Raw genomic sequence first — 17,147 nt, forward strand, 5'->3', positions numbered from 1 at the left:
GTTGGTGAACTCTCTAAAGTCAAAGTTACTTCCAAACAGACGTCAGACCTTTCTGGGAATGATCCTCGATTCAGACGTACAGAAGACGTTTCTCCCGCAGGACAAAATCCTAAGATTACGGGAATTCACACATGCGGTCCTACAGAGCAAGTCAGTGTCCCTCAGATCCGTCATGTCTTTGCTCGGTCTAATGACCTCCTCCATCTCGGCGGTTCCCTGGGCACTGGCTCACGCAAGACCTCTTCAACAGTTTTTACTGGATCACTGGGATCGCTCCAGGACGTCCCTATACAAGAAGGTCCGGCTTTCTCCCTTCGTTCGGGAGTCACTCCGTTGGTGGCTGTCAGCCAAGAAGCTTTCACAGGGACTCCCTTGGCAAACAAGAGATTGGGTGGTTATCTCCACCGACGCCAGTTTGACAGGCTGGGGTGCTGTCATGGGAAGCCATATTACCCAGGGAACCTGGTCTCCTCAAGAAGCCTGCACATCAATCTTCTAGAACTGCTGGCGGTCTGGAGGGCTCTAAGGTTCTGGTCTCCAATCCTGCGGCACAAATCCATCAGGATCCTTTCGGACAACGTCACCGTGGTGGCCTACCTTTCCAAACAGGGTGGCACCAGAAGCAGACGCCTGCAGACCCTGACTGCTCAGATCTGCCGATGGGTGGAGTTCAGTCACTGTACTCTCTCCGCGGTCCATATCAAGGGTTCACTGAATCAGGAGGCGGATTACCTCAGCAGGAACTCAGTACCTCCGGGAGAATGGTCCTTAAACAAAAAGGTCTTCGCCTTCATCACAAAGAAATGGGGTACTCCCCAGATAGACCTGATGGCCACGCATCTGAACACTCAGGTAAAGGAGTTTTTCTCTTTCACCAGTCGGCCGTCCCCGAGGCCTGGAAGCACTCTCGCAGACCTGGGATTTCGATCTCGCATACGTTTTTCCTCCGCTTCCCCTTATCTCCAGAGTGCTCCGGAAAATTCGGGAAAACCCACAAAAAGTCATCCTGGTTGTTCCTTTCTGGCCTCGAAGAATTTGGTTCTCGGACCTTACCACCTTGTCCATAGACAAACACATGCTTCTTCCTCAGGTGAAGGATCTTCTCGTTCAAGGTCCTGTTCTCCACCCAGATCCCTTCCGATTCAACCTCTCCGCATGGCTTCTGAAAGGGAGATCCTGACCTCTAAAGGATTAGCTGCACCAGTAGTGCACACCAGTCTCTCCAGCCGCAAAAATTCTACGACCGCCAAGTACCAGAAGGTTTGGGAAACATTCATCGCCTGGTGCAATGTGCACGAAGTATCCTCTCCATCTATCCGTGAGGTGCTGCGCTTTTTTCAAGATGGCTTTGATAAAGGATTCCAACCTGCTACTATCAAGGTCCAGATCTCGGCACTGAGCAACTTCTTGGACTTCCATCTGGCTTCCCATCCTTGGATCTCCAGATTTTCTAAGGGAATGTGTAGACTTCGCCCTAGGCTCCGTCCGTCGGTCCCGCCTTGGGACCTTAACCTTGTGTTGCACCAACTCACCACGTCTCCCTTCGAGCCTCTAGAGGATACCTCTCTCAAGCTGCTCACCTACAAGGTTGTCCTCCTAGTAGCCCTCACTTCTGCTAGGAGGGTGAGCGAGCTCCAGGCTCTCTCCAGGGTAGAACCTTTTCTCAGGATTCTGCCGGACTGCATTATCCTTCGTTTGCCTCCGGAGTTTCTCCCTAAAGTAGTCTCTCCCTTCCATTCGGATCAGGAGATCGTTCTGCCTACTCTCTGTCCGGATCCCAAGAATCCCAAAGAACTGGAACTCCACTCGCTAGACCTGCGGAGATGTATCCTGTCTTATCTCTCACGTACGTCTGCCTGGAGGAAATCCGATTCTCTCTTTCTGTCCTTTGCGGGAACCCGCAAGGGCATATCAGTATCCAGGGCTTCCGTGAGCCGCTGGCTTAAAGACGCTATCACCTTGTGTTACGTCTCTGCGGGAAGAGTACCTCCCTCCGGCCTGAAGGCTCACTCGACCAGATCCGTCTCGACTTCCTGGGCTGAACTCTCCGGGGTGTCTCCGTCTCTCATTTGTAAGGCAGCGACCTGGAGGTCGATTCATACGTTTGTAAGGCACTACAGGCTGAATCTTCATCTCTCAGATGAGTCTCGATTTGGTCGTTGTGTCCTACAGACTGGAATCCTTCCCTCCCTATCTTGCTAATTCTTCTCATGTGCCACCTGGAATGGCAAGGGAAAGAGAGAATTCTTACCTGGGAATTCCTTTTCCTTGTCCATTTCCAAGGTGGCACACTTTTTCTCCCACCCATTAAATTTACTTTGTTTGGTTTTTATTTGTCTGAGTCTTTCTTTTTAACCACACTGGGGAGGAAGGGGGAGGTCTCCTTTTTTTATAGTGTTTCCTGCCCTACCTGGTAGGCGGAGCCTTCTTCTCATGTGCCACCTTGGAAATGGACAAGGAAAAGGAATTCCCAGGTAAGAATTCTTTCTTTCCTGCCAATGTAGTGAAGGTAAATACTTTTTACAATGTCTCTTGACATTGGTTATGGAGAGGGGGGGGGGAGTCTGTTTCTGTTTATCACTGGAGTTTCAAATATGTATAAAAACTAGAACTGTCCTGGAATGGGAACACCCAAACAAAACAACATGTAAAGCATTCTGCGTGCATACCAGAGCTTCCATCCATTCTCTAGCCTCTAGGCGTGAAGCAGCTTATACTTGCAGTCTTAGGCGAGATTATCTAAGATGAAGCGTAGCAATTCATTGGTGACTTTTATATAACACTGTTTCGCAAGAGCAAGATTCTGTCTACTATATGCAAGTACAGTATATTAAAGCAGCAAATTGACATAATTTGAGTATCTTTTTATAAAGGACCATTTATCAGTTTGTTTTACTTTGGCTTCAGAAAACTACCGTTTCTCTTCAATAAACTGTTTTTGTGGATCCCACCCCTGCAGTTCCACTTGCTCGATGTGTGTTGTTTTGCACGTGTTTCGGGTTGCCGGTTCCTCTGGCACATGGATTCTCTTATGCCATCACTTTCTCCCAGAGTGCTCCTCAGTCAGTCAGTGAGTTTCGTTAAGACCTTTGAGATGTCTTTATTTATCATGTGTAATATCTGCTAAAGAAAATGTACTAAGTGCTTCACAAAAGTCAGATGTGTAATAAAAGAAATATCTGTTAAAGAATGAGACTTTCAACTCCTTAAGGATCATGTTTTTTTGTTATGTCTTTCTTCCACTGTTACTACTTTCTTTCTCATTAAGCGTACCCAACAAAATAAAATTACATTTTGATTTTTAGGACAAGGGCATTTTTATAAACCAATAAATACATGCAAGACTTTTTTTTTTTCTTTTTTTTATTTCTAAAGAAAATAACATTTATTCAATTTATCCGTGGCTAGTATAACTGTGGAGGGGGGCGGGGACCATGATCAACTAAGCACTCATGCAATTGATTCCTACTGTTGACTTATTCAGCAATTTACCAAGGTCTGTTGCATACCTGTATGTATTATCTAATGTGCATATACAGTGCCAGACAGTGTTATGTCCACTACTTTCTTCTTCTTCAATGATAGGGCCACCCATAACGAGTGGGAACACCGCTTGTTAAAACCTCTGAATATACACTGTATCTATGACGGGGAAGTCGATCGTTGATGAAAGTCTGATATAGCAAAACCGTAATGTACGTGATCTGAACTGACAAGACTTCAGCTCTTATGCCCTTATGGTTGAATGAGTACAGTCCGGTTCCTTTCTGTATTACCGTGTGAACGTTGTGCTCACCAAATAGTTGACCCTTGTTCTGGTGAGAAATGCAAAACTACATAATTTATTTCTATGAACTGGAGGGTCGGGGGATTAGGTGTAATGTAAGGAAGTTTCTTTATATGGTAGGTAAATTGAATAGCCTCCCAGCAGAAGTGGTAGATGTGGTTGCATAACTAACGCTGACTTCTCTATCTGACCTGCCTTTTCTTGCTCCACCTTTTGTGTAAAAATGTAGTAATCATAGACTGTAAAATTTATCTTTCAACTAAAGGAGCCTTTTTTTCCTGCAGAAATTATGCTTGTACATTTTGCTGACAGCTGCTTCCTGAGGTCATTCAGTCAGTGCTGCTGGATCGCTGCATGTGTCTGTGCGATGCATTCTCATTTTACTTCCCCTTACAATATCGGGTGTAGGTCGCATAGGATCACTGTTTATGCAAACTTGCCTGTAATCCTTTTTTATATATTTTTATATATATATAGGCTTTTACAGGGTGGGGTCTGCAGGGCCACTGGTGAGAGTCTCTTCAAACGCACAGCTGTTGCTGCTGCTTCTTCCTTCTCCAACATCAGAAGAATTTTGTATTATCTTTTTTTTTTTTTTTTTTTTTTTTCTTATGTTCGTTCTACAGATGGAGTTTTTGTTGGACATTGTCCAACTTTTTCTTCGGCAGATTCAAATGTGACCAACCTAATTCCCTTTTAGTTGAGAGCATTGATGGCCTGTTGGATGTAAGTGTAATAATTTACTAAGGGTATAGCATGAAGAAGGCCAGAGGGTTAGGTAGTCCCTTTTTGCTTAGGACTTCTCATATAAAGTATGCCGTAGTGAGGTTCCTCTTAATGGGCGACTATTTGTATTTTTAGCTAGACAACCAAAATTCGAGTGTTGCATGGAACAGAGACCCGGTTTACTTTATTTTCACATTGGTATAGTGGAGGAAGTGGTATAAGTCATTTGTGGTTTGTGTTAAGATTATGATACAGTGGAAGAAAGCATTGCATTGTGATCCTGGCTCATGTTCCCATTGTCATTTGATTACAACTTGTCAGAAGGCAAGTCTTTGTTTATATGGAGTTTTGTGTCAATTATACAACTAACATGCAAAGGTCAGATCAGTGGATATACAGAATATATGTATAGCAAGAATTCCGCACATGCCCACTGAATACCATTTAAAAAAAATAAATAAAAAAATAGACATAAATATTGGGGATTCCGTCACGCTATATGGCCATATATTGCTTAGCCAACCACCACATCAGAGTATTCCAAGTTTGACGTGTCATATCTAATTTTTGATGGCTAAATTGCTTAGCAAGGAGCTGAATCAATGGGACTGTTGCATTTTAACCCAAATGAGACTCTCGGGCAACTTAAAGCCCTCTCTGGACACCGTTAATGAGGCACCTGTTTGGTTCCTCGACTCTAAGGTTTGGTCCGAACCTGCAAAAGTACATAGCGCAAAAATATACAGAAAAGAGAGTGCACACCCTAAAATGCAAAAAAGTTATAACAATTCAGATTCCTCGGTTGCTGCTAGGATAATAATGACTAATGAAAGTACACAAAACAAGAATATAAATGTAGAGGTCTCACAAGAGCAGAGTCTATAATCTCCTGTTTTAAGTGCTATTTTGTTAATATGGCTATTTAATTTTTTTTTATTCTCTACAAAATCCACAGACGTTCTATAAATTTAAAATTGTACCTAGGGTAATTACAGTGGTTTCTAGTTTTAGGTGTTTATTTTATATACGTATTTGAGACCCCCCCTCCCTCTAATGTTTTAACGAAACACCAATTTTTTTCATTATCAACCAGATCACCAGTCTAAACCTCAGATGAGACAAGTTCTTGAGAAATGTTCTGCTTGTGATGTAGACAGAGGGCTATCATGACCAAACCCCGCTTCTGTAATCTATGTACTGTATGCCATATAATTTAAAAAAAATTATTTACAATGACGAGTGAGACAGACAGTTACACAATAGTGGTGAGGACAGGGAGGTTAAAAAAGAGAAAGAACTTACACCATTGGAGAGGCTTTGTCTGGAACTGAAGGCACCTTCCCACCTCTTATCCAAATTGTATTTGCTTTTGCTCTCCCCTGAGCCGGTTGCCAAGCCATATTATTTTAGCCTCTGGGAGAGGAACTTGGCTTGCTCGTTCGCTCCGGAGGACTGGTCCAAGATCCTCTCTATAGTCCACAGGGGCACGATGTCTAGCCGAATGCAGGAGACATCTTTCAAGATACTTACAAGATGGTATAGGGTTCCCCTAGATATTCACAGGTTCACTCCTCTGGTTTCCCCAAGCTGCTGGAGGTGTGGTGCCCACCCTGGTTCCCTGTTGCATATCTGGTGGTCTTGCCCTGATATTAGGCCCTTTTGGGATTCCGTTACGGCGGTTATCCGTGATGTGGCCGATCCCGACTTCCAGGCTTCTCCTGGGTCCATTCTGCTCCATCACACGCACCTTTCTTTTTCTTGCTACAAGCGCTCCCTGACTTTCCATCTTATTAATGCGGCCAACACAATTCTCCCCCGCCACTGGAAATCAGCCACCTCTCCCTCCTTCATGGCCTGGGTGAATCAGGTCGAATTCATTTACCAGATGGAGGTTTTGGTGTGGTCGACTCGGCGTGCGGGTCACAAAGTTGAGCTTAGGTGGTTTCACTGGAGGTCGTTTGTTTCGTCCCTGGAACACCGTTCTTTTGCCGGGTCACTGACCCTTGCGCCGGTTCTGCACCGCGCCTATTTGGTGTGTTTTATGTTCGGTGTTTTTGACTATGGAGACTGTGTAATGGAGCTACCCGTCGGACCTTGGGACATATATGTTTTATTCTGTTTCTGTTTCTTTTACGTGTTGCTTTGTGACACTATAATATGAGGAACCTAAACTCTTCCACATCTTACTCTGTGCTACCCCCTGGGGGGTGGCTCTCTTCCGCTGAGGTACCAGCTAGGTTCCACTACTGTTTTTTCACCGTGTGTAGTTTTCATCTATGCTGTATTTGTAAACTTGTCAATTGATGTGACTATGTACTTAATACTTTGTGCCTTGTTACTGTTACCATTTGTGTAATAAACTGAGAATTTAAAAAAAAAAAAAAAAAAAGAGAAAAATCTAATCCGCACCGTTTCCAGAGAGCAAGTAAAGTTTTGTGGCATTGTACTACAGACTGGATCCTGTACCCATCTTGGGGGCAGATTTGTTGTCATGCATTTCAAGGGGTTTGTATTGTATGCTATCTAGTCGTCTAGTGCTGTATAACCTTGGTCTCATTATCTAGCATCTGGGTACAGGATCAACACAATCGAGACGGTATATTGGAAAGGGAAAAACGCTCTGCAGAGTTCTTCGCATAAGAAACTCTGCTGTCAGACATACCAACAAACGTTGTGATCTTATGTTTTTGTGCAGTATGATCCACTGTGGAATCCAAAAGTAAACATGCATGTGCTTTTTATCTTGGACCGAGGTCTTTGCTGTTCCCTTTCCTTGTGGATGCTACGTGTTCAAATTTGCTGAACCCCTTTAGGCATGTTTTACAATATTTTCCACTAAAGGGCATATTATTTAATATTTGTTTGCTCAACCACAGCTCTCTCTTGTATCTTATAGCTTCACCATACACAGTCTTTATTTTTTTGTGTGCGCGGTATTGTCATATTATGTTCCATGTTCAAGAATTATAGACTAAATATGCAGATCTTATGGTAGTTATAATAAAATAAAGTTTTCCATCCATGATGTCAGAGGAGGTGGATGGGACACTGCTTAAGAGCCGATTGTTACAAACTTGGAGAAAAAAAAATCATCAACAATCACAACTACTCCTTTTTTAGTGTGTGTATAGTTTGCTTTGTCATGTCACAATGCTCCTGGTGGAATATGTAATCTACCATCTTGTAATTAATTTTGTTCCATGAGCTACATTTACGCCGTACTAGGCTCTTATGGATCTCCACCAAAACAAGTCGGTACAAGGTGTTAGAATATAGGAACGTATTGCTTATCAATGTGACAATGAAAAGAGGATGTCCCTTTTTGATAAATGTCTATTCCAGTGGGATGCAGTGATTTTCATAATTGAAAAACAAACCACAATATAAAGCTGATATTTTTTGTTTATTGCAACTAAAATGTAAGCTCATTTGAGCAAGGTCCTCTTCACCTTTTTGTTACTGGAAGTCTGATTCAGGGTATAGGCGTCCTGTATCTGCAGTTAGGAATGCCTGCTGACTGATACTGACAGAACCATTTGCTTAACTAGACCACAATGGCCATATAAGGCTAACCCAATCTATAGGTATTATGCATGTTCGCTATTCTTAATTGTATAAATTTTATTGTACCAGTAGTCTGGCTGGGTTGAGTTTTGAATTCCTGTCTGGAACTAGGAGAGATATATAGCCTGCAAGCTGCGTGTTTACGTTCTAAAATGTTAGGCAGTGGGGCTGAAAGAAAGCCAGGTGAAGTAAGTAAAACCAAAAAGAGCAAGCGAGACCAAAATAGGAGACAAAAGGGTGTCATTGTTAGAGATGGTAGTTAATAAAATAAAAAATAAAAAAAAACAACTATAGATGTTTGTAATGATCATATGTACGTTAGACTGCTTTAGCACATACACCGATCAGCCATGACACTATGACCACCTGTGTAATATTGTGTAGGTCCCCTTTTTGCCACCAAATGAACCCTGACCCATGGAGGCATGGACTCTGCTAGACCTCTCAAGGTGCCCTGCGGTATCTGGCACTGAGGTGTTGACAGACTATCCTTCTAAGTCCTGTAAGTTGCGAGGATGCATCCTGGTGCCATGTGTTCTTCAGGTAAGTGATGCACGCGGCCATCCACATGATTCCTTAGACCAGGCCACCTTCCATTGTTCCGTGCTCCAGTTCTTCTGTTCATGTACCCATTGTAGGCGCTTTTGACAGGGGTCAGTATGTGCACCCTGACTGGTCTGCGGCTACACAGCCCCATACACAACAAGCTGCAAAGCACTGTGTGTTCTGACACCTTTCCATCAGAACCAGCATCAACTCTTTCAGCAATCTGAGCTACAGTAGCTCATCTGTTGGATTCGACCACACGGGCCAGCCTTTGCCCCCACCCCCATGTGCATCAATGATCCTTTGCCACCCAAGACCCAGTCACTGGTTCACCGCTTTTCCTTCCTTGGACTTTGAGGGCGAGATGTTCACTTGCTGACTAATATATCCCACCCACTGACAGGTGCCGTGATAACATAATTATCAGTGTTATTCATATCATAATGTTATGGCTGATCGGTGTAAGCTCACCTGCTACGTCAAAACAGCCCATGAGAGGTGAGTCTTAAGGCTAAATGGTTGGGCTTCCAAACGAAGTATCTATGATAAGTAGCTTGAGTTCCATCAAGCAGTGCCTGGAACCATGGGCTCATTGTAAGATGTTTTTCATAGACAGTCATCAGAGCACAGCAAGACAAAGGGACTCAATATATTTCTATTAAGGGAGAAGTTGACCCAATGGTTAACTAGAGTCTTAATAAATTATGCCACACCAGTAATAAAGGTGGAATCATGTGGCTGACTGCACAGGATTCCTTTTTCAGACTGTTGCTTAGAGATGTTATAAATGTCTATATCGTGTTACACCAGTATGTAACTACCTATAAACTAAAACCGCCTTCCAAAAAAAGCATGCAAACCTGCCAAGTCCGTTGTGTGCTATTTTCTCTGCTGTGACGCTAATGGCTGAAGCTTTTCTTCTGAGATTTGAGCCATAATCATTTTAATTCCACATCTGACGCCTCATGGGAACGTAGGAATATAGTATTTAGTTGGGACTGTGTGTAGTGAATGAGGACCCCTTAGGGAAGTCAAATGAAAAAGCGAAAGAAGTGTGGTGCTTAAAGGGAAACTGGTTGTCAAAGCATATAACATAACTATATTAATTGGCGACCTGTAGCATGTAGTTTTGGTTTACAATCTAAACAAAGGTAAAGGGCTATCTAAATCTCACTGAAACCGAGAGCTATGGCTAAAGGCATCAGCAGCCCCATTATCTAATTGTCCTGTCCTAAAGTTATCTCCAACCCACCCGACCCTGTAAAATGTAAACCAATCAGCTGCCACCAAAGAAAGACTAACGTCACAGGGGAGGGATAATCATGTTGGTGTCCAACATGGTGTTGTAAACTGGCCCTTAAAATGGCTGTTCCCAGTGTTTTGGTATATACATGCAGTGAGGTTATAAACCGGTTTTTAAACTATATTCTTAAATACATAGGTGTTTAATTAACTAATTTGGGGAAAAATACATGCAACGGAGCATAATATATGTATTTCAATCCGTTCCCACTCCATTGCCTTGAGTTTTCCCGCAAGCACGATGACCTCATTTTGTGAGACGAGTTCCTCTGTGGAAAAAAAAAAAAAAGTTACATGCTTTTGTGAAACAGACGATCAAGAAAAATGGTAACTGCTGTCGGTTTGTGGTTTGACATCTGAGTTGTTTGTAAACGTAAGCACTTCTCAGAATTTGGTTTTGTAACATGCCTGCCAAGGTTTCTTAGGAACTTCTCATCATGATTTCAAGGTCTGTCCGTTAAGTAAGCCAAAAAACCCATTACACAGTCTTCCAGATCTAAGTAGATAATTTTTTTGTAATATTTGTTTGAAAAAAAAAGTTATACTCATTAGTTTGGCACAAAGGGTTCATTTTAATCTGAATTAATTTTGGGGTATAATTTCATTTTATTGAAAGTAAAGTCAGTACAGTAAGTGTAATGTTAAAGAAGGCGTTGGTAGAAACGTAGTTTCATCTCGCTGACTTCCCTTCCATTATGAAGGGTCAACGGCCAAGAACAGTTTGATTGGCCTTGTATAAAGCACGTTAATGCTTCTTGTGAAGAAATTCAGCAGTGATAGCCCTTTTATAATGCATTATGAATTTAAGGACTTGAAACCACAACTTTTCATGAGAAACTCTCCTGACAACCACTTAATGAATAAACCCCAGGGTCTTGAGCTGTGTCCCTTCTACATCCACACTTATTCAGCTGGTCTCTGGCTCTATTATTTGGGGCCAAACTGATTAAATCTCGTGACAGCTGATGAATGTGTGGTTCAAATACAAGTGAGGTGTGATGTATCATCTAATCTGCACGTTTTTCTTGTAGGCACATGGACCTCAGTCTATCCTTGGTGGTTTTAGGTTCAGGATAGCTATGTCTATACCATGCACGTTTAAATTCCCTGACTGCATTAGCTTCTGCCACTTGTGCTTGGAGGCTGTTCAATTTATCTACCACCTTCTCAGTAAAGTAAAACTGCCTTACATTACATCTATGCCTCTGACCCTCTAGTTTTAGATTGTGATGTCTTGCGCTAACACCGTATGCCCCCCCCCCCAATAAACTTCCCACCTATACTGTTTAAATGTTTTCAGAAGCAGCAAATACATGCTATAAAATAAAACCTATATCTATTGACTTGGGGAGACCGTGACAAATGGAGGATGAAAGTACATTCTGGGATGTAACATTTTGGAAGCTGGAATGATGGTAGCTTTTTTGGCATGAGGGCAAGTAGTGAAGGGTACAAGCTAGCTAATCATAGTTGGGACTATAACATTATTTGTGTATATATTATCCGTCAAATGTCAATCTTGTTGACATGTACAGGCTTATGAATGCTGAAATTATTTCTTTAATTTGCTATTATTGTGTAATAATGTAACGAGCACTTAAAATATCTTAATCCCCAGGCTTTTCATGAAATACTACTCATTTGTTGAACGTATAGTTGGTGACAGAACCTTATTCAGAGATGCATCACTGCCCCCCCCCCACTCCTGTTACTCAATCTTTATCTGCTCTGTATCCTGACTCATAAACTCTTGTGTACTGATATTCCACAGGTTGTTAACATCACCAGACAGTCTGGCTGTATTACGTGGTATTGTTACCCTGTGGACTGTTACTCTCTCAAGTTCTGTATTCCAATATTAGTAATTTGGTCTCTGTTGTATTGCACATGCTTTTGTTGTTTGGGCTTCTTTGATACTGTGTATGCTTTACTGATTTGTCTTGTTCCTTTTAACAAGCAGTGGTTCATTAACAGAAGTGTCTCTTGCTGGCTTCTATCAGCCACGAAAGCCAGGTCCAGTGTGGCATCAACACAGAGCATTGTACTGTGGCATGATCTGTCTGTGCCAATAGCGCTGTAACCAGTGAAACTTGTTAATGTCCCTCCACTGAGCTTCTAGGTCTCCATCCCATGGTGGGAGAGTTGTGTTTCAGCTCTTTGACTTCACTATCCATCCTCAATAAGCTTCTGCTCCAGGAAGAACTTGGCTGGCCCTGTATAATTAAATCAGCAAGACTTCAATCTCTTTACACCTAGTAAAGTGCGTTGTACAGGTCCAGCTCGTTCATTTTTGGAGAAACTTACCAGTGGTGGCCCGTCATAATAATCCACAACTCTCCATTGAGTAAATAAGCCCAGCGGGCTTTCAGAGACTTCTGTTTTTATACACTAGCAAAAAAAAGACCATATTACAGAATTTTGTCTCTGAAATGATAATGCAGTGTTTGCTCTCAGACAGTAGAGGAATGTCCTTGATGAAAGGATACTCTCTCCCTCTGTTGCCTTTAAAAGAATGTATCGTATTGGCCAAGTGTAATAAGCTAACAGTTATGTACATATACAACGTCTATAAATATTGTGCACGTATTGTAACTTCTATGAAGTTTATTTTCTAGCGTGTTTTTTTTGGTATTAATGGTCACTTGGCAAACACCAGCACCCCTGCATTGCTCACTGTTTTTTCAAAGGCTTGCCTGTCGTTATTTATAGAACTCTTAACACTGTATTTTTCATTGTGCAGAATATTAAAGGTTTAAACCAAATAAGAGCTCAGTTTCTATGGAGACACTTTTTGTAAATGCCACAGAGGTGGAGTTCTGTGTTATGGGATTTAGAGATAATTGTCGTCGTAGACTTTAACGTGTCGTGGTAAGTAACGCTTACCTGTCCTGTCCTTAAAGGGACACTCCAGGGTCCCAGGCGATGAAAGAATGCATTGTAAAGCACTTCGTAATTAGATTGTGCAGATAAATATAATGTTTAAGATCAATGTATTCCTTCCTTTGGTATGTAAATAGATCTAGTTCTCTCTCCACCTTGTCCAGTCTCTTGTATTTGGTTGCAAGAGACGTTGCAGTTTGTTCACTTACTAGTTGCAATGTACTTTATTCAGGGTTAATATCCAGGTGACTATTTGAACAATGCACTATTGAGGCTCTTGAGATTAAAGTACATTTTTGCTTTCTTGTGGTACATCCGACATAGACTTCCAATTAAAATGCTTGTATTGTTCGCTCTGATTTCATAATTGCTGCTTTTTCTGCATTCTGTGATTTTGTTTAATTACTGCATAAATATTATTTGTTTTATATAGCGCCATCAAATTCCGTAGCGCTGTACAATCACTGGCCTGTTATAAAACCAATGGGTGGCCAATAATCGAGCTTAACTAGATGATTATTTGCTATTGCGTCCAAATGGAATGGTGGTATAAGTTGCTTGTCTCCTAAAGACAAATTTTGGGCTGTTGGGATACAGGTTGGCTTTTCAGGTGTTTTGTACTCATTTTTTTTTAAATGTAATTGTACAACATTGTACATTTTGTGAAAAAGACGTTTCTATGAAGCAATGTTTTGTTTGTTTTTTAATTTGGAATTCTCCAAATCCCTATTTCTGTGTAAAATAAGTCAACACAATAGTTTACAAAATATAATTATGTCTATATTTGAACGCTAAATGCTAGATCACTTATTGTTTGTTTCTGCGTGTATAAAGCATGAGAAACGGGTAAATGTAGCTCTAGGATGAAAATCTCTTGAAAAGCTGTTTTACAGAGTAAAGTCTGTAATGAATATATGCAAAATAAGGAAACAAAACACACAAACGCTTGTTACACCTCCGTTTAGCTACAGTTTTTTTCATCTAATCGGTTCCCTGATAAGTCCCCCTGTTTTTAGGGGTATAGGGGGTAGCATAACAATTAATTGGCTACGTCTTCTCCCATTACAACCCATTAGAGGGTTCAAATAGCTAATAATTTGTACACGTGTGTGTGCCTTTTAAAGCACAGTTCTGACATACTACACGGTTATTGTTACAGGCAAAGCTGATGACCTATATAAGCAAACAGCTTCAGTGCAAGCTTCGCGTGCCTCATGTTGAAAGAACAGAGATGCTAAACAGTTATCCAAGAATAAGCGACTGGCTGCACACTGTCAATATGAAGAATGAGGTTGTACAGGTAAGTGTACTTTTCCATTCCTTGTGTTTTCATTCCACGTGCCATACCTAGTATATTATGGCTAGGAAAATATTTTGCCAAGATGCATTTGAATCCATTTCCCTGCTTCAGTTAATCCCTTTTCTGCTGTATTTAAACACCATAGTCTACTAGCCTTTTCACCTTTGCCTAAACATGAATGTAACACGAATAATAATAGATATTGATGGTTGCCTGACCAGCACCATATTTATGGTGCATACAATATATTGTAGTGTGTTTGTGCGTATACATGGGGTAGAAAGTGAGTACACCCCTCACATTTTTGTATTGTATTATCTTTTCATGTGACAACACTGAAGTAATGACACTCCACTACAATGTAAAGCCTGTATAACAGTGTAAATTTGCTGTCCCCTCAAAATAACTCCGCAGACAGCCATTAATGTCTAAACCTTGGCAACAAAGGTGAGGACACCCCTAAGTGGAAATGTCCAAATTGGACCCAATTAGCCATTTTCCCTCCCCGGTGATTGTTAGTGTTACAAGGTCTCAGGTGTGAATGGGGAGCAGGTGTGTTAAATTTGGTGTTATCACTCACACTCTATCTCATACTGGTCACTACAAGTTCAACATGGCACCTTATGGCAAAGAACTCTCTGAGGATCTGAAAAAAAAGAATTGTTGTTCTACGTAAAGATTACCTAGGCTATAAGAAGATTGCCAAGACCCTGAAACTGAGCTGCAGCACGGTGGGCAAGACCATACAGCGGTTTCACAGGACAGGTTCCACTCACAACTGGCCTCGCCATGGTTGACCAAAGAAGTTGAGTGCACATGCTCAGCGACATATCCAGAGGTTGTCTTTGAGAAAAGACATATGAGTGCTGCCAGCATTGCTGCAGAGGTTGAAGGGGTGGGGGGGTCAGCCTGTCAGTGCTCAGCCCATAAGATATACACTGCATTAAGCCTCTTCTAAAGATGATGCAAAAAGTTTGCTCAAGACAAGCAGACTAAGGATATGGATTACTGGAACCATGTCCTGTGGTCTGATGAGACAAAGATAAACTTATTTGCTTCAGATGGTGTCAAGTGTGTGTGACGGCAACCAGGTGAGGAGTACAAATACAAGTGTGTCTTGCCTACAGTCAAGCATGGTGGTGGGAGTGTCATGTCTGGGCCTCCATGTTCATTGAGGGAACCATGAATGCCAACATGTACTGCAACATACTGAAGCAGAGCATGGTCCCCTCCCTTCGGAGACTGGGCCGCAAGGCAGTATTCCAACATAACGACCCCAAACACACCTCCAAGACGACCACTGCCTTGCTAAAGAAGCTGAGGGTAAAGGTGATGGACTGGCCAAGCATGTCTCCAGACCTAAACCCAATTGAGCATCTGTGGGGCATCCTCAAACGGAAGCTGGGGGAGCGCAAGGTCTCTAACATCCACCAGCTCTGTGGTGTCGTCATGGAGGAGTGGAAGAGGACTCCAGTGGCAACCTGTGTAGCTCTGGTGAACTCCATTCCCAAGAGGGTAAAGACAGTGCTAGAAAATAATGGTGGCCACACAAAATACTGTATTTGCTCGATTATACGACAACCCTGATTTATAAGACGACCCCCCAAAATCTGAATATTAATTTATGGGAAAAAAAAGAGCCTGAATACAAGACGACCCTATAGGAAAAAAGTTTTACCAGTAAATGTTAATTCATGTAAACTATGAACAATTTTTTTTGTTTTGTTTTTTTTAATAAAAGCTATGATTGAGAAAAAAAAACTTATTTCCTTTTTTCTCAACCTGCCCCCTGGCTTGCCACTCTGTCCCAGAAATGCCTTATACCCCCTATATGCCACTGTGCCCCATGATATGCCTTTTGACCCCTTATGTGCCACTCTGCCTCCAGAATTGCCTTATACCCCTATATGCCACTCTGGCATTTAGGGGGTTAAAAGGCATATTATGGGGCAGAGTGGCATATAGAGAGGTATAAGGCATTTCAGGAGGCAGAGTGGCGTATAGAAGGTTAAAAGGCATTTCTGGAGGCAGAATGGCATTAAGGGGGTTAAAAGGCATTTCACAGAGCACTCTGCCTCCAGAAATGCCGTATGCCCCCCATTTAACACTCCCTCCCTCTCCCTCCTCCAAACTTACCGGACCTTCTGCATCCCCGGTGCGTAGTCCAGGCAGCGTGTAGAGCTCTACGCGATTCGCGAAGACAACTTCCGCTGCAGCCGGGAGGAGGTGCGGTTATCAGCGGGGGTTGTCTGCGTCCATCGCGCAGACCTTCCCCGGCTGTCAGAGATCACCGGGGGACTCAGAAGTACCGGTAAGTTTGGAGGAGGGAGTGTTAAATGGGGAGGGGAGAGACAGGAGGATCCAGGTCTCCTGCATCGCTGCGGGGGATCTGGATCTTGGTCTCGTAGTCAGACCTAGTTGAGGTCTGATTATAAGACGACCCCGATTTATAAGATGAGGGGTATTTTTCAAAGCATTTGCTCTGGAAAAAACCTCGTCTTATAATCGCGCAAATACGGTATTGACACTTTGGGCCCAATTTGGACATTTCCACTTAGGGGTGTACTCACTTTTGTTGCCAAGGTTTAGACATTTAATGGCTGCGAGTTATTTTAAGGGGACAGCAAATATAGCAGAGTGTCATTTCTTCAGTCACTTGAAAAGATATAATATTTACAAAAATGTGAGGGGTATAATCACTTTTGTGAGATACTGTATACGCATGAACATTTCATTGGTGGCTATGGTGACTACAGCCTTCTCAACACCAGAATTTGGTCTTTTTAAATATTCCGATTATTATTGCTTTATATAGCACCATAAGATTCCACAGCGCTGTATAAAGGATAGACGGGACATAACAATCTTTACTTCCCTGTATATGCGCAGCCCACTCAAAAGTAAACCCTGCTGTGCTGATAAGGCAGGTGTAGATTTATACATTCAGGGTGTTTTAAATTAAGTGCAATACTTTTTTCCAGCTGGCTGTTTGCAGCCTAATGTTTCCTGGTGTCACTCTAATTAATGCCATATAGTAATTTG

General features: G+C 42.2%; 1 protein-coding gene across 1 annotated transcript in view; it reads left to right on the top strand.

The window, feature by feature from the left end:
- The window catches only part of LOC149300887 (kinase suppressor of Ras 1-like), a 69,457-nt gene that overhangs the window by 18,416 nt on the left and 33,894 nt on the right, over nucleotides 1-17,147 (top strand). Inside the window, exon 2 of the mRNA XM_089484466.1 lies at nucleotides 13,965-14,105. Within this exon, the coding sequence (XP_089340592.1) occupies nucleotides 13,965-14,105 (141 nt within the window). The remainder of the gene's footprint in view (nucleotides 1-13,964; nucleotides 14,106-17,147) is intronic.

This window comes from Sceloporus occidentalis, unplaced genomic scaffold (assembly GCF_023333645.1).
Source record: "Sceloporus occidentalis isolate IW3139 unplaced genomic scaffold, rSceOcc1.0.p SCAF_22, whole genome shotgun sequence".
NCBI lineage: Eukaryota > Metazoa > Chordata > Lepidosauria > Squamata > Phrynosomatidae > Sceloporus > Sceloporus occidentalis.